Consider the following 19,283-nt stretch of genomic DNA (forward strand, 5'->3'; position numbering starts at 1 on the left):
CAGTACTACTCTAGGAAAAGGCAGTAATAGTGTACAAAAAGGTAACAGTTTGTCCTAATCTTAGGGAATTTGGAAGCTTGGTGAGTGGGGACTTGATTAACAACACTGAAAAATCAAAGTTTTAAAAGCACATTTTTTCCCCTTTATAAAACCATTCAATTGCCCAAATCAAGTCATAACTGTCCCTGTTTCAACACACTGAAGGTCAGACTTCTATCTTCAAATTTTCAGTTTAGGCTCTTTAAATCTCTGTGCGGAAATGAAGTTCAGTTTCAGACATTTCCTTCTTATAAATGGCATCAAATTTCTCATTTTGGGCGACAGTGAAGTAATTCTTCCAGTCACCTGTAATCCCTAAAAATTACAAATAAGAAAACATATGAATGAATAAAATATTTTCATTATGAAGGAAAAGCTAATGTATACCAAAAGAAAAGATTTGTAATCTCAGTAGTGGGATTGCTGGGTCGTATGGTAGTTCTATTTTTAGTTTTTTAAGGAATCTCCATACTGTTCTCCATAGTGGCTATATCAATTTACATTCCCACCAAGTACAAGAGGGTTCCCTTTTCTCCACCTCATCTCCAGAATTTATTGGTTGTAGATTTTTTGATGATGGCCATTCTGACTGGTGTGAGGTGATACCTCATTGTAGTTTTGATTTGCATTTCTCTAATGATTAGTGATGTTGAGCATCCTTTCATGTGTTTGTTGGAAATATGTATATCTTCTTTGCAGAAATGTCTATTTAGGTCTTCTGCCCATTTTTGGATTGGGTTGTTTGTTTTTTTGATATTGAGCTGCTTGTAAATTTTGGAGATTAATCCTCTGTCAGTTGCTTTGTTTGCAAATATTTTCTCCCATTCTGAGGGTTGTCTTTTCATCTTGGTTATGGTTTCCTTTGCTGTGCAAAAGCTTTGAAGTTTCATTAAGTCCCATTTGTTTATTTTTGTTTTTATTTCTATTTCTCTAGTAGGTGGGTCAAAAAGGATCTTGCTGTGATTTATGTCATAGAGTGTTCTGCCTATGTTTTCCTCTAAGAGTTTTATAGTGTGTGGCCTTACATTTAGGTCTTTAATCCATTTTGAGTTTATTTTGTGTATGGTGTTAGGAAGTGTTCTAATTTCATTCTTTTACATGTAGCTGTCCAGTTTTTCCAGCACCTCTTATTGAAGAGGCTGTCTTTTCTCCATTATATATTCTTGCCTCCTTTATCAAAAATAAGGTTCAGAGTCTGGCTTTTAAAAATACATAAGAAAGATTAATTTTCTTGTCTAAATTTATGGGCTGTACAATAGTTTCCTAAAAGAGATTCTTTTAGTGTTTCTAATTGTCCTAGGTCATGGGGTTACCACTGGCCACTGGATCAATGGTCAGAGAGTATTCTATTTCATGAGTTACTTTTGGAAACTGTACAAAGACCTGGTCAAGAGCACAGTCAAACCATGAAACAGAAAGCTGATAAGTATCATTTCACAAAAATAATAAATGAGGATGTTATGATATTTGGATGATATTTGTGTTTCCTGAATTCACTAGACATATCTTATTTTAATTTTAGAGGAGAAGAATAGCATTAAAATCAAACACATAAAATCCCTGAACCATTTTTACAAAGGTGAAACTGTTGGGATATAAATTTACATTTAATCTTTTATACTGGATGCTTAAAAATATATATTTGGAAAATTAATAAATTTTTAATGTACTGCTAATGGGTTTGGAGGAAAACATTAATTTTGCCAATTTATTTAATATTACATATAATAGTGTTGAATTTCAAGCCTTATTAACCCATGATTGCTTCATGAAGATTTAAAACCCTTTTAATGAAAAATATCCCCGTAGACAAGGTTGTTTCCCTGGTTTTTTACTTTATTCTGTTTTCACCAAATGATAATAGTTCTTTGGAATGTATGTGAGGGTAGTGCATATCTGGGATAGTATACCTCTAAAGATGTCACTGAAAAGAGAAAGTGCATATTTAAACAATAAAGAGTCATATATAAAGTAGTCTAATAATCTTCTATTTTGAGTATAAATACTATATACACAAACACATTTGCTTCACAAGAGTGAGGGAAGTATAAAAATTTTTTTGATAAAATAAATTCTTGCCAAATCTCAGGGTTTTCTGTTTTGTTGCTGTTTGGGACATAGGCATAAACATTGGACATTATCTATCCTCTCCCTAACATCGTTACTATTGTGTGACTAAATTTTGACCTTCATTTATCCAGCGTGGACTCCTTCAAGACTGAAGACCAAACTATGCTTGGCCCTTTGTCCATTCTTCACTTTTGAGCCCTTTTCAATATTCATTACATGCATGCCTCTTGTATTATATTATGAGCTTCTTGAGGTAGATGTACATGTCATTTATATTCTAGAGAATATGAGCTGCATATAGGTGTTCATGAAGAGCTTTTCATAAATATTAACTAATGAATAAAGGGTATTCTTTAAGTGTTATTGAATGCATGAATGAATAAATGAATAGATGAATCTTGAACTATTAGATTAGAACATATTAGACTAATATGACTTGCTACTTTTGTGTATATCATTTTTGGTCAGAAAAAATATAGTAAATGCTTATATATCTTTTCCCAAAATCCTCCCCCAAAACTTGTGCTATAGGTGTTATTCCTTTCTTCATTTTGTCAGTGATGTAACCGAAACTGTGGCAGATTTATTAATATATGCAAAGTCAAAGGTTCAGTGAGTGGCATAGCCTCGATAAATCCCAGAGCAATCTCACCACAAAGGTCATGTTCTTCACTACTCCCAGAGGGGATGTAAAGACTATCTCTCTCATATACCCTTTTCCTTTGAAGTTGGTGAAAGCATGGAATCCACATACTGAGCTTATCTCATCTATCTTTATACCCTAATGAGATATCATTGGATCATATCAATTTTCATATGACTGGGGATAAAACTCTCCTGGAAGTTACATTCAATGGTCTGGCATAATGAAAATTTGCCTTGTTTAATTAAAGAGGTTTTTTGTCTCTGCTTCTTCCACAAGAAAAACATGTGTGTGTGTTATGTGTGTGTTGTGCATTTATCAGTCTTATTTGTTCAAACTTGTAATGCACCATTTACAATGAAAAATTTGCCTTGCCCTCTTATACCACAGATTATTTTTTAAGTGCAGTGTTTTTGAAAATTAAAAGAAAAACATAATTTAGTGTTTTTAGTATAGGACTACACTAAGGTACAGAGAAAACTGTGTTAGAAATATCTGTAATCATATAACTCTTTCAAAATTGAGGGTTTTGATCCACATGTTCATATGCACAATATATTCCTAGGGTTATGTTTACTTCCCGGCACACCAGCTGAAATTTTATCTTTTTCTCTCCAATCCAGTAAAGGACATTGAAAAGAAAGGTGGCAAGAATAGGTGGATAACTTCTCAAATTTTAGTTAATAATCTGTTAAATGCATTATTTTTATCATTAATAACACATTTTTGACACAAGCCATATACAATAAACCATAATATACAGTATTTGCCTTAATGGAAATAGAGCTGTATTTTGACAGTGAATGTCATATTTCTCTATTGTCATTTTTTTAAGTTAATTTTAGATTCCATGTTTTCCTATAATTCAGACAGTATTTTTAGGGAGGAAAAACTTCCCATATGGTAAAAAAATGTTATTACTCTTGGTGAATCCTTCTTAACAAAATGACCACTGCTTTCTAAATGATAAGGGGTCTTTAAAGAAGATGGTACTGTGTTGAGTGACATTAGTTTATTACTGGGGAGGAGAAGGAGGCCTATGACAATTTAAACAAAGATTTAAGATTTAGTAATAAAAAATTTGGAATGACTCACATCAGAATTGACAAAACCACTCCCTTTTAGCAGGGTAGTAAATAGAAGGAGAAATATGTATCAAGTACTCAAGGTATTTTAATAACGTGTTTACATGCATTATTTCCTTTAATAATTTCTAATCTAATTCAGCAACTTTTGTGGTAGGTATTTTTAGTGTCCTTATTTTACAGATGAAGGAATTGATGCCAAAATTGGCTAAGTAACTTGATAGAGATTACAAAGCTAATCCTCACTTCAGAGTAATTCATAAGAAAGCAAAAAGGAAAATTAAACTCAGCAAAATATTAACCTTTGCGCATAAAAGAGGATTTACTGTGATCCATCACTGTACTTGGTAGATGTGTATAATTCACCAGAGGGTTGTCCTTCATCATTTCAAAGGAGGTATGATGGATGATCTTATCCAAGATCTCATCATTCAGGTTCTTCTCTAGAAATCTAACAATCTTCTTGATTTCTTTCTTTGGATTCTATCAGTGGGTAAAGAGACATATGCTAGAAAATGGTACACAATAACTCATTAACATAATGTGAAAAAAATCATAAAAATGAGAAAAATCAACAATTTATGTTTAGTAAAAGTAGAATGGAATATTTTGTTTGTTCTAAATCTTATATTTTTAGTTTTCATTCAAAGTACAATAAGAATAAATCTTGGCCTAAATATTAACAGTATTTAGAGAAAAAGATTATAGTAATGATTTTAAGCTCAATTTGTGATCAGATTTGAAATGTAAATGTTTTAGGGACCTAGTATCTTTGTTCCTTCTGCCATTATTTTTCTGTTCTTCATCAAAATTGCTTTCTTATTCTTAATAATAATATTTAAAAACAAAAATAATAAATTCAGGGAAAACTTCAGGTATTTTTTAAAGTGTAAATACTGATCAAATCTTGCTTGGATGTAAATTATTAAAAATAAACTCCAATGAAGTTGCAAAGATATCAAGACCTAAATTATTCATTGGTCTTTGAGAATAAGAAGAAAAAAATCTGAGAGATAAATCATTTTTTCAGATTCTAATGACATAAACTTAATATTTATAACTTTTTAGGAAGCTAAGTTAAAATCTACATAGATATATCTAGAAAGATTTTGAGGGGGTAACATCTAAGCTGAGTTTAGAAAGATGAGTCAGAATTTACCAAGATGCAGTCTGCTGAGTGGTTGGAGAGTGAATTCCCAGCAGAGAAAATAGTTAAAATTCTTGGAGGTATAGGTTCTCACAGTGTGTTCAAGGGAGAAAAAAAGCAAAGTGGTTGCAGTTAGAGCTGAGTTGTTTATAGGAGTGGGAGAGGCTATGAATCAAGAAAGATGAATTGGGGTAAAATTGAGAACATCCTTGGATGTCCTGCTGAAGGATTTGGACTGTATCTGATATGTAGTAGGGAAGCAACAGCATTTAATAATATGTCTTATTAACTCTCTGTGTGTTTATGTATGTGTGTGTGTGTGTGTGTGTGTGTGTGTGTGTGGTGAATGTATGTGCATGTGTATTTTTTTTTTTTGCAATCTCAGTTTGTTGTCTTTTTTTTTCTATACACGGGCCTCTCACTGTTGTGGCCTCTCCCGTTGCGGAGCACAGGCTCCGGACGCGCAGGCTCAGCAGCAATGGCTCACGGGCCCAGCCGCTCCGCGGCATGTGGGATCTTCCCGGACCGGGGCACGAACCTGCGTCCCCTGCATCGGTAGGCAGACTCTCAACCACTGCACCACCAGGGAAGCCCTGTTGTCTTTTTTTTTTTTAATATCTTTATTGGAGTATAATTGCTTTACAATAGTGTGTTAATTTCTGCTGTATAACAAAGTGAATCAGCTATACATAAACATATATCCCCATATCCCCTCCCTCTTGCTTCTCCTTCCCACCCTCCCTATCCCACCCCTCTAGGTGGTCACAAAGCACCGAGCTGATGTAAAGGAGAAGGACACATTTGAAAGATATAATAGTTAGAGCATGTGAAACAATGGGATGTTCAGGATATAGTGGAACCATATCAGCTACATGAAAGCCAGTGAGGACAATTTACTTTCAAGCTTTGAACTCTGAATGAACAACCAAACATCATTAACCAAAAGAGAGAATAAAGGAAAAGGCTTACCTGTTGGAGAGAGAGAAGCAAGACGAGTTTAGTTTTGAACATGTTAAATTTGAGGGTTGTTTTAATAAAAACATGGGTTTGAATTCAGGGTAGAAGTTAAAATGGAGTTTTTGGTGGGTCATTAGTACATAAATAGTTTTGGCAACAGTGGGCTTGGACATGATCATCAAACTATAGCAAAGAGTTCAAAAAGAAAAATGAGTAAGTGATAGAGATTCACAGGAAAACCATGACAGTGTGATAACCAATTAAATGTAGGAGAGAAGTTCGAAAAGAAAAGGTGCTCAAAAGAAACACAATGGTTAAGAAGGATGAGGATAAAAATGTCCCTGATTTCAGTTGTTGTCATTAATGACCTTAACCAGATTTGGGTAAGTAAGCAAGGAAAATAGGCAAAGCAATCATGTCATTTTGGACTCCATAGAGTCCAAGTTGAAAAAATATAATAATCCTTTTACCCCAGGATGTAGCTAAAGAATTATCTAGAATGCATTTCTACCATTTTACCTCCTTCATATCTTCATAGAATAAGAAAAGTATTGGGTGTTCTTCCTTTTTCTTCCACCAGCTTTTAACGTGATTAAACCAGGAGCCAAAGGCCACTAAAACCAGAGAAACAGTCTACTTCCATAAGCATTCATCAAATCAAAGATTTGTTTGTGACCAATAAGTCAAAGTGTACAAACATTTTGTTGAATTTAGTACTCAAGGGAACTGAGACTGTAAAGCCAATTTAAACAATTATATACCATCAGCCATTTATGGATGTATAATCAGATTTTAAAAATATTAAGTACAAAAGAAGCATTTCAAATGAAAATACATTGACCTCTAACAGGTTATACTTAGCCTCACACAGAAGAAAACTATTCTTTTATGAAGTACTCAATCAATTATTTACCTAAGTACTATAAATATATCTGTAACAGATTTAACTAATGATTTGGGCAAGTTAAACAATTTCTATTCTGAGCAGGAACTGAGAATGAGTTTTTAGCAACTGAAAAGAGATTCAAGAATATTTTCATTAAGCCAATGTTTAATACCAGGTTTATATGTTGAATGTCATAGTAAAATATTAGATGTATTTGATTTAATTTTTAAATGGTATTTGAATGTACTTGTTACTGATTTGGAAAAATAAGTGTTTTGAAAGGAAAATTCATACTTGTAATGGTTAATATTATTTTTTAAAATAATTTAAAAATGACATTAATTTTTAGCCAAGGCCATCGTACCATTTCCAGTCAAGAATTTCTCTAGATATTCTCCCCAGGTTCCCGGAAGAGGTTGTAAATTATTCATTAAGTCAAAATGGTAAAATGAGACTGCAACATCCTTGGCATTTCGAGCCAGATAAATCATCTGCAGGGAGAGGATGAAAAAAATCAAATACATGATATTTTGTTTAAGAAAAAAAGTAACATATAGTAGGCATGTAAACCAACAGGTTTGAAATCCATGAAATTAAAAACAGGAAAATATTAAGAAAATTAATGAAACAAAAAGCTGGATCTTTTAAAAAAAAATCAAGAAAATTGATAAACGTCTAACAAGACTGACAAAATAAATAGAGAAGACACAAATTACTAGTATCAATAAAAAACAGGGGATATCACAACAAATCTTGCAGCTATTAAAAGAAAAATAAGAGTGTGAAAAGATACCAAACATCTTACTTCATCAGGGAAATGCAAATTAAAACAATGAGACACAACTCCATACTTTTTAGAATGGCCAAAATCTAGAACAGTGACAACACTAAATCCTGGTGAGGGTGTGGAACAACAGGAAATCTCATTCATTGCTGGTGGGGGTGCAAAATGGTACTGCTACTTCATAAGACACTTTTTTCTTTCAAAACAAAATATACTTTTACCATATGATCCAGAAATTGCATTACTTGGTATTTACCCAAAGGAGTTGAAAAATAAAGTTCACACAAAAACCTGCAAATGAGTGTTTATACCAGCTTTGTTCATAATTGCCAAAATTTGGAAACAACCATAATGTCCCTCAGTAGGTTACTGGATAAATAAACCCTGGTACCTCCAGTCAATAGACTATTACTCATTACTAACAAGAAATGAGCTATCAAGCCATGAAAAGACATGGAAGAATATTAAAGGCATATTACTAAGTGAAAGAATGCAATCTGAAAAGGCTACGTATGTATGATTCTAACAATATGACATACTGGAAAAGGCAAAACTATGGAGGCAATAAGAAGATCAGTGGTTGCCAGGGTTAAGGGGAGAAAATGAATCAGTGGAGCACAGAGGATTTATAGGGCAGTGAAACTGCACTGTATGGTACTATAATGGTATATACATGTCATCATATATTTGTCCAAACCCATGGAATGTACAACACCAATAGTGAACCCTAAGGTAAATTATGGACTTTGGGTGATAATGATGTGTCCATGTAGGTTCATCAATTGTAACAAATGTATCGCTCTGGTGAGAGGTCAGAGATATTGATGATGGGGAGTCTATGGATATGTGGGAGCAAGGGATATATGGAAAACCTCTTTAACTTCCTCTTAATTTTCTGTCAAAATAAATTTGCTTTAAAAATAGATAAAATTGCTGTAAAAAAAAAGTCTGTTAAAAGAAAGAATAAGATGGGAATATTATTAACATTTCACTACAAAACTCAACAACTTAGAATTCCTCACATATCACAAACTAGCAAAAGCCAGATAGACAATCTGAATACCTTCACAATTATTGGAAAAAAAAATGAGTTTTAAATTTAAAAGTTTCCCCGAAGCAAATATCCAGGCTCAAATGTCTCACTGAAGAATTTTACCAAACTATTAAATAAGAATTGATATGCTTATGCTGAGTTTTCAGGGAAGGTCAAACTATATAAGACAGCTGGGAAATAATAGTAGCAATATTGTGCTGAGATAAGGATTTTGTTGCTTCATAACCTTGGAAAACTTGAGCATGTACGTTTAGGCTAAAACGTATTCTTTTAATCGAAACACGTTTTTTTAATGTAGCTCACTTCTCATGGTAACAGATAAACAAAACATTTGAGCAATTACTTTACTTACTATGTGAGTGAAAAAGGGTTAAAAGTCACATTAAAAAATTTACTTGTGGTTTAGAGTATACCTTGCAGTTGTTTTCCCAGAAAGACTTAGGAATGAGATCAATTGGTAGATGTGTCTTCACAAGCCGGGGTGATGGATTCTTCTCTAATTGCTCTATACCTAGGGAAATTTAGTTTGGTTATGGAGATACTAGGGTCTCCAAGGAACCTGCATTTCTGGATTTTCTTAACCAACTTTTCAAAATATTTTTGACCAGTATATAATGCTGCTAAATTTTGAACCAATCTCAAGCATCATTTATCTGGATTCTAAGAGCCAATATTTTCTAATGGTTAAGAGCTTGGGTTCTGCAGTTAGCCTCTTTGGGCTCAAATCCTAACTTTATCACTCATCATGAAATATCTGAAAGTATCCCAGAGTCTCTAGGCTTCATTTTAACCACCTCCCAAATGACAAGTAATAATACCAACCTTAGCAATTTGGAGTTTTATCATGCCTTTGCATTATTACAAGTAATTACAAAAATGTTTCCTGTATGTAGAGATATTGATAACTGGTAATTCTCATATTGGCTATTGTTATGCAGCAGCTATTGTAGTATAGATGAGATCTTTGTAGAGCATCACCTGTTGTACCTGCATTTTCATTATTTCCTTTATGTGTCATATATATATATATATATATTACGCATATAAAAAATGAAATTTTTGTGCAATTTTTAGGTGCTGGCTGAAATTTCTAAAGACATACAACTAATAAGTAATAGAACTTAGTTTCAAATTAAGTCTTTGGTTAAGGGTTATATGAACTTCCTTGTGACAGGAAGTATCCATTTATTTTCTACATGAAGAGCTAGGAAGATCCCAGGGGCCTAGATCAATCTATAAGTGACTTGGCCAGTCTGAGGGCACTTTTGGGGTAAAGGCATACTCAGAGAATTTCTGACATAGACCAGGAAGAGCTGTGATTACCCTTAATTTATGATTTTTTAATGGACTCAGTGGCGTTTATCACTTCCCACATTTATCTGTTAATGATGTCATCCCATATAGAGTCGTCAGTCCCTAAAATCTCAATTATTCTTGTCTCCTCCTTCAGGTTTCACATCCAGTCAATCTTACAGTCCTGTACATTTTTTCACAATATTACTTACACCCAGTCTAACCTCTAGATTACCTGTTAATCCTATATATATCATCTTCACATATTTTGCATACAAAGGCACACCTGCCCCAAATTGTATGACTCACTCATTCAAAGCAATCCTATGCTTCAATTGTTCACAAAATTAACTACATATGTTTAAAAGCCACTCAGTTGCAAATAAGTCATCCTTTTTAAATGTTCTATACAGCACATATTTTGTCTCACAGTTTATGTTTATTTATTTGTTTATTGTCAGTTCCCATGCCTCTTCCCATCCTCATTCCCAAATGCGCACTGGAATGGAGAGTCCATAAGAGCAGAAGCGTAGCTTGTTATGTTCACCAGTGAATATTCTGTAGAGAACAGTTCATAGCACATGGTGGTGTCAAGAAGAACCCCTTAATATCAATGCAGATAGGGTTGACAGACTTAGGAAATAAAGATGCAAGAATCCCAGTTAAATTTGAACTTCACATAAACAACAGATACCTGTAAGTATCTCCCCTGCAATATTTGAAATATACTAAATAAAAGAAGTATCTATCTGATTTTCAAATTTAATTGGGTATCCTGGATTTTATCTGGAACTATTAATTATACACCTGTAAAATTCCACCAGCTAATTCCTTATGTTTCTACTGACCTGGTAGCTGCAGCTACTTTATCCAGCATATAGAAATGAGAAATCATAATCTTCCACAACTCACTCTGCCTCAATGTCCATGACTTGAAATTTTATGTGTCTCTTTTATAAAGTTTTCACTATCTGTTCTTCCTCTTCCATCTCTTAACTTCACTGAAAGATTGCTCAACCTCTTCTGTCTTGTGATTGTTTTGCCACATGAGGTCCTTTAAATGAACCCTTTACATACTTAAATGTGAATGTTGGGAATATGTAATGACATCACAAATATACACATTCAGGTTGCAGAGGAAATCTGACTGTCAGTTTACTCTCCTTTACCTGCCGAATCTCACCTACTCACTCTCTGGTGATGCTACACAGCCTCACGTCCCATCCCCAACCTCTGTCTCTCACCAGTAATCTCTGGCTCCCCTGTCCCTGATTACTTTGATTCTATCACTTTTTCATTTCATACTTTTCTATGGTTCTGGAGTCTTAACTCACTCGATTGGTTGCTTGTCCCAGAATAATCCTTTAGTTTCAAGCTTTAGCATTTGCTCTCTGACTTCAGGCAACCACACACAGGGAATCATATACCCTCTCAGCTGGTCCTTCTCTGCCTGTGGAAGTAACTAGCTCCAGTAGGGGAGATAATTTGAATTCTGATGTTTACATTGATAGACATTCACCACCATAATACTGTCTTTTTATCCCAGGTTTCTAGCAGCATTTGAAAGCTAGCCCTCGCTTTTTGAACCCTTCTCAATTGCTTACATGATACCCTACTCTGCTGATTCTCTCTTAGCTCACTGAGTATTTCTTAAGAATTACAAGCCCTGCATGATCTGTCCCTGCCCCGTCTCCAATTGTTTTGCCTCTCACTTTTCCGTTCTCTCATTGTTGTTGGTGGTGGTGGTGGTGGTTGATTTTTTAGTCCCTGGACTACACCTAGGTCTTTTCTGCATCTAGGCCCCCATACCTAATGCTTCATCTTCCTGAAATATGCTTTCTCTAGCACTGTGCAAAGCTTTAGGTCCCCATTCAGAGCCGATATCCCTAACTACCCAATCTAAAGTAAAGTTTGCTGATGTTCCCTTTCGTAGAGCCCTATTCTCTGGATATGTTAGGCTAACAATATTCGTATATTGCTAGTTTCTTTACTTATTTAATGTCACAATGTTATTGTAAGCTCCTTGGAGATAGGATATCTAATTTGCTGACTTTTTAAAAATAGATTTAATTAATTAATTAATTTATTTATTTATTGGCTGCGTTGGGTCTTCTGTTGCTGTGTGCAGGCTTTCTCCAGTTGCCATGAACAGGGGCTACTCTTCGTTGCAGTATGAGAGCTTCTCATTGCAGTGGCTTCTCTTGTTGCAGAGCATAGGCTCTAGAGTGCAGGCTCAGTAGTTGTGGTGCACAGGCTTAGCTGCTCTGCGGCATGTGGGATCTTCCCGGGCCAGGGCTCAAACCCATGTCCCCTGCATTGGCAGGCAGATTCTTAACCACTGTGACACCAGGGAAGCCCCTACTGATCATTTTTTATCTAGTCCATAGAACAGTGCACAGTTATTTAGAAGAACTCAGTAAATATTTGTGCAATGAAAAATGAATTGTATTAATAATAAATTTTATGTTTTATGAGGCAGTGGTACTTCTTATTTATTTAATTACAGCAATGTTCTAAATTAAGAAATTACTGTTCTAATCTGCCAAATTTTATACAACAAAATTCAGTAAAAGATAACAAATGGTTTTTTTATCAATGAGATTTTTAGTTGTTTTCCATAACAAAATTATTTTATCTTTGATTAGCATACCTGGATGTGCATGCAATGGACTAAACTACAGTTTCTCTGTATGCCTTGCTTATTGTACTGCTTGCAAAACTTCCATTTTATGTTACCAAATATACTCCATTTTCCTTGAATGGACATCACAAATACAGTGTTTAATATGTGATGTAAATACTACTACAAAATTATAAATTCTGGGTGATTTAAAATTACCTGAAGTCCCCAGTCCAGGAAGAGCCATTTCCAACATTGGAACTTTCACAGTTATAACATCTCGCTTACAGTTTTCAACATCTCCATCATTTAGAACCATGTCCAAAATTTCACTAACCCAAGTGGTACCTGTGGCAAAAGACAACATTTTTATTACCTTCACCTGAATCTGGGGGCAAAAAGTCCCCGTTGGAAGCCTGCCACCTTAATATATTATCTTAGAAAATTAATTCTGCAGAGTTTCTCTTTCTATGCCCCAAATGTCCATTTTAATATCCTCAAAGTAGATGGCTAGACTGACTTTTAGGAATACTAATTTTATTTAGGATGTTAGCGATTTTGTAGAGAAGCTAATTTTCAGGGAACAAAAGCTGAAGTCAGACGTGCATTTGTCAGGCCACAAAACTCACCTGATTTGGGGTAAGTGGCTATCACAATGTCATCTGGCCTGCTTTGGAACTGTTCAATCTTTTCCCAGTTGTTTGCAAAAGCATAGGTGATGGGACAGCCATGGACTATCTTCAGATTTTTTCTCAGGACATCTTTTTGGGAAGTCATCTTTGTTCCAGACTGTAAAAATACTTAATTGAATACTTAAGAATAATCAAATCATGGAGGAAAAAAGAGGGTAAAAATAAGAAACTGAGTAACTAATGTTATTAAGACACTGCAACTTGACAGTAAAATTGGCCTTTAACACACTGAGCACAAGAGATCTAAATACAAAGGGCATTTTTATGGGTGTACAGCTGTAGACTGCAAGAGCAGCAGCTGGCTCAGTGACAAGCAGATCAAAGGTCTTTAATGGAAGCTTTGGAAAGAAATAGAACTGCACATTTTACTTTGAATTAAAAATCCCACTTCACAGAAATATGCTAAAAAATATCTGGACCTAAAGCAAAATAAATCTGTCAGTCATTGTTATACTCCAGTTGTACCTCATTTTTTCTCACAGGAAACCTGTTGTGTTTCTCACCTTGATTCTTTTGAGTATAATGAATTTGTTTTCTCTGTCTGCTTCTAAGATCCTTTTTTTTTATCACTGGTTTTGAGCAACTAAATTATGATGTGCCTTGGTGTGGTTATTTTCATGTGTTTGTTGTTGTGTGCCTATGCTTCACGTTTATTGAACTTCTCTGAATTGTGTTGACAGTCATCATTTCTTCCAAAAATTTTTTTTTTTATTTCTCTCTCTTTTTCTGAGAACCCAGGCTACATAAACTTGTTCACAGCTCACTGAAGCTCTATTCATTTTGTAAAATCTTTTTTGTCTCTCAATTTGGATAACTTCTATGGCTATATTTCTTCATGTTCACTAAATTTTTCTTCTGAAATATGTAATCTGATGTTAATACCATCCAATGAATGTTTTTCTCAGACGTAGTTTTCATCTCTAGAAGATCATTTTGGGCATGATTTTACTTTTTCTGTCTCAACTTTTTGAGCATATTGAATATAGCTATAATGACTATTTTAATATCTTTTTTTTTGCTAATTCTAACATCTGTGTGAGTTCTAGATTGTTTTCAGTTAACTAATTTTTCCCTTACCTATGGTTGCCTTCTTCGGCTAGTTTGCCTGCCTGATATTTTTTATTGGCTGTCTGGTGGTGTACCTGGGTTTTCCTCCCTAAGCTGTGGCCCAGAAATTCTCTCATGACAGTAAGCTGGGGAAACTGTAGGGCTCGTTTTGTTTGTTTCCTATCCACTATCATTCATTTTGATTGTTTCACACAAGGGGGAAAATTTAGTTTCTGTTACTCTATTTTGCTTAGAAGCTATGATGATTAATTTTATGTGTCAATTTGCCTGGACCATGAGATGTCCAGATATTTGGTCAAACATTATGCTGGGTGTTTCTGTGAGGATGTTATGGGATGAGATTAATCTGTAAATGGGTGTATTAAATAAAGCAGATTGCTTCCCCTAATGTAGGTTGGCCTCATTCAGTGAGTTGAAGACCTGAATAGAACAAAAAGTCTGAGTAAGAAGGAATTCTTCCTAGCTGATGGCCTTTGAACTGTAACATCAGCTTTTTTTCCTGCATTCAGGCTGGAACTAAAACATTGACTTTTCCTGGGTCTGAAGCCTGGCAGGTTTTGAACTGGAACTATACCATTAGCTCTCCTTGTTCTTAGGCATTCAGACTCAAACTGGAACTAAATCATCCGCTATTCTGGGTCTCCAGCTTGCCAATTCATCCTGCACATCTTGGGACCTATCAGCCTCTAAGATTATCTAAGCCAATTATGTATAGTAAATCTCTTTATGTGTATATATATATAATATAAAAATTGCTATGCATGTTCTTTAATTAATAAACTATCCTTATCATAATAATCCTAATAATGCTAACCCTGAATTAAAATCTTATTGATCTGTTAATCTATTCAAAACATTTTGGGTCTTGAGAGACTGTATTAGTCAGGGTTCTCAAGAGAAACAGAATCAATTACATATATATATGTATATATATATATATGTATGGAGAGAGAGAGAGAGAAAGAGGGAGGGAATTTATTATACGGAATTGGCTCACGTGATTATGGATGCAGACAAATCCAAAGATATGCAGTTATCCCAGGCTGGAGAACCAGGATAGCCAATGGTGTAGTTCTCTTCTGAAGGCCGGCAGGCTTGACATCCAGGAAGAACTAATATTTCAGTTTAAGTGTGAAGGTAGGAAAAACAATGTCCCAGCTCAAAGACAGCCAGGCAGGAGGGATTCTCCCTTACTCCCAGAGGGCCCTCCTTTTTATGTGATTCAGGTCTTCAGCTGAGTGGTTGAGGCCTGTCCACACCAGGGAGGGCAGTCTGTTTTACATAGTCTACCAATTCAAATGTTAATTTCACCCCAAAATACACTAACAGACACAGCTAGAATAATGTTTGACCAAATATCTGGGCTCACTGTGAGCCAATCACGTTGACACACGGAACTGACCATCACATAGAGCTACTTATTATTTATTTTTTCCACTTCATTTTCACTGAACTTTGTAAGTGAAACTGTAGTCTTGCTCTTCCTAATGTGTTTCTCATTTTACAACCCTCTTTCTGCCCCCATGGAATGTAAACAACTCAGAAATAGAAGGAAATGCAGAATGTATAAGTTATAGGATCCATCATAATCTATTTTTCCATTTATTTCTGAGAATCTGTCAATCAATAATAATAGATAATGTATACAACAGATAAATAGAATTTGAATTAACAAGCTAAATTACACCTCTGATTGACATATTAATTGATACATATATTCTTTTATCAGGCAATTTTTTTTTTTTTTCTTTGCGGTACGCGGGCCTTTCACTGTTGCGGCCTCTCCCGTCGCGGAGCACAGGCTCCGGACGCGCAGGCTCAGCAGCCGTGGCTCACGGGCCCAGCCGCTCCGCGGCACGTGGGATCCTCTCGGACTGGGGCATGAAACCGTGTCCCCTGCATTGGCAGGCAGACTCTCAACCACTGCGCCACCAGGGAAGCCCTATCAGGCAAATATTTTGTGTAATTCGGTGATTCCAAATTCTTTGAGGGTGCTTTAAACAGTGATTGCATTTATTAAGCTTTCAGTAGTAACTTGTGTAATGGGAACCACAAACAAAATCACTAATATAAAAGCTAGCTGTAATTTAAACTCATATGCCTAAAATTGATTTGTATAGAAAAAGTTATGCTTTAGATTAGGAAAAATATGCTGGTGTAACAGACTAGTGTTTTAGAGATAACTTCTCTACACCCTACTAGCCCCCATCCTCTAGCCCCTTAAAAAAGTCTAGAAGAGAGAAATCTGGACAAACATTTCTTCATTTTACGTTATAAGACATGAATTATATGTCATATTTTATATCTTATAATTAACAGGTATACTTACAACAATAGTGTGTCTTTAAGTTTTCCCAATAAAAGTTGTTATTAAAGAATGGATTTTTCTTAAAATATACGGCATCTTATGCTAGAAATACAGTTCAAATCATTTGAATTTTGCATCTTCATTACTGCTCATAGAATAAAGGAGTTGGGGCCTCGGAAGCTTAGAAAAGTGTATATTAATGAAAGAGCAGAGTCTCAGCAGAGAGTAGACACAAACATGTTTACAGCAGGCAAGATCCTAAGAAACGGATGCCAGTGAGAGCTGAGTAGACTGGGCATTTGGGGAAAATTCTATTAAATATTCCATATTAAATTGTTGCCTTTTCTATGCTTCTCAATTATCCTTTATTTTTGGTAAAAAATCTGGCTGATTTCATGGTCCCTTGTTAGTGCAGGGGCAGGTTCTAGTAGAAAAAATTCACCATCCTGAATTACTGTGGATCATGTCAGCAGCCTCAAGAAGGGAATAAATAATGTGGTTGGTCAAGAACTCAGCAGAGCAGGAAGTGGCAAGAAGTGAAACAGTATGTAAACACTGTGTTTGGAATAAAGTAGGTATTAAATGAACTGAATAAATGAATGAATGAATGAATGATGAGACCTACACTTCCCATCCAGAATCTTCTAAGATCTTGGGGACAGTGTAACTTCCGAGTTTGGATATAAAGAATGAGTGATGGCAGAAATCAACATAGTATATTCAGATATTAGATTTTTATTTCACATAGTAAATGAGATGGTTTTCCTTGAAACATTTTATTCTATTAATTTCTTAGCAAATTGTTTTTTCCAGATTATGTAAATGTAAATATCAAATCCAGACCTCATTTGAACACTTGTATATTCTGAATTAATTGAGGAAAATAAGTGAGGCTCTCTTTTTCTTCTTTGGCTCTAGAATATAAAATTTAGGAGGACTATAAGTCCACTTACCAACTCATATTAAACATACAGATTGTTATGGGAAAGCAAGTGAGTATTGAGGACACAGATGTATTTTCCATAGTGTCTGCTATAAATCATATAGACAAATTTTTCCCCACACAGTAGGTGGTTAACATTATGTTATACATTTATAACATCATTCCTAGCTCCATTTCATGTCTTAAAGTTTTCATTTCTTCATTTTAATTTGACTTGTACTATTATTTTATATTTATATAATTGATTCATAATTGCTATTTAAATACAGTCCATGTACAAGCACCATGTACTATTGTCATCATTTGACAGCTTGTTAGAAATGCAGAATCTCAGGCTCCAATCCAGAATCAAAACCTATATTTCAATAAAATCCCCAAGTAATTTATACTCATAAGAAAATTTGGGAAGCATGATTTTAAAACACCTTTAATCTACTCTCTGACAATATAAGATGTATATAAATGATTTATCAAAATGAATTAAGTTTCTTCCAGAAAATAGTGTTGATTGTGTTTAATATATATTATCTCTAATCATTACCCACCCTGAGTTTTACTTTCATTTTACAGATTGAGATTAGGAAACAGAGTTTCAGAGAGTCTGCTCAGACACACAGCAAGTGAGTGTGTGTCTCAAAAATAGAGTTCAGTTTCCCCAGCTCTGCTCACTTGGTCATACTGCATGTCTACATGGATGGACCTGACTAGAGTCAAAGATGTTCCTAACTGTAGGGAAATTTTTTTTGACAAAGCAAACTTTGCTCTGACATAAAGCTTTAACTCCTCATGCTGCAAAAATGTTGTCAGAGAAGGATGGATATGAGTAAAAAGATGATCGTGAATACATACGAATCACATCTGGGAAGTGGGTGTAACCAATTCAAGAATGTTGGAGTAGCAGTCTTGAATTAACATTGCTTCATCACGACCAGTGGATGATGATGAGCTTAGAATTATATGAGAAGATAGATTCAGGGAAGAGGGCCCAAAGACATAAGATAACTAATGTTATTGAGTTTATGAGTGATACTTACTTTAAAATATAAAAGTCGGTTCCTAAAAGTCTTTATGGTTTATGAGTGATATTTACTTTAAAATATAAAAATCATTTCCTAAAAATCTTTTAAATCTTACCATAAAGTGACAAAAAATTTTATGTGGTTATATAAATTTTATGTGGTCTACATGATACTACAAATCTTCCTAGTTAAGTTGAGCCATAAGCTAAAAAATAAAATGTCTAAAATTGACTTTAAAAAAATTAATAGAATAAAAAGGAAAATGGGAAACAATGCCCCTCTTAGGAGAAAGTAACTGAGTCATCTGACACTAAAGGTGAATGGTTCTTTTAATGGGAAAAGAATATTTCTTCCATTTGTTTCACCCTAACAAAGTACAGTTCTACTTGGTCTACATCAAACTCCAGCTACTGAAATAAATGAATTAAATAATATGTTCTGTATTGTGGAGTGTACCTTAACGTGGTGTGTATCTGTGTGTATGTGCACATGTGTATATAGGGGTGAAGGGGAGATGGGAGCAGAGAAGTGAGAACTTGGAGTGGACTCCTTTTTCGCTTATGAGGCTTACAGTTTTATGAGAAGACCCTCAATCCTGGCATGCTTCACAAGAGTCCCATTAAACCCAGAAAAATAAAAGGGATCACTGAAAGCCTGAGATTCTGCAAAACATAA

At 34.7% G+C, this 19,283-nt stretch overlaps 1 protein-coding gene across 1 annotated transcript; it reads right to left on the reverse strand.

Moving 5' to 3' along the window:
* Positions 1 to 241: 241 nt before the first annotated feature.
* SULT1B1 (sulfotransferase family 1B member 1) lies at positions 242 to 13,355 on the reverse strand. The gene is made up of 7 exons (XM_004321065.4): positions 13,208 to 13,355; positions 12,798 to 12,926; positions 9,079 to 9,176; positions 7,192 to 7,318; positions 6,461 to 6,555; positions 4,140 to 4,320; positions 242 to 354 (listed from the first exon to the last, which is right to left on the reverse strand). The coding sequence occupies exons 1-7, from the start codon at positions 13,353 to 13,355 to the stop codon at positions 242 to 244; spliced, it is 891 nt and encodes a 296-aa protein (XP_004321113.3).
* Between the last annotated feature and the right edge of the window lie 5,928 nt (positions 13,356 to 19,283).

This window comes from Tursiops truncatus, chromosome 5, assembly GCF_011762595.2.
Source record: "Tursiops truncatus isolate mTurTru1 chromosome 5, mTurTru1.mat.Y, whole genome shotgun sequence".
NCBI classification, from domain to species: domain Eukaryota; kingdom Metazoa; phylum Chordata; class Mammalia; order Artiodactyla; family Delphinidae; genus Tursiops; species Tursiops truncatus.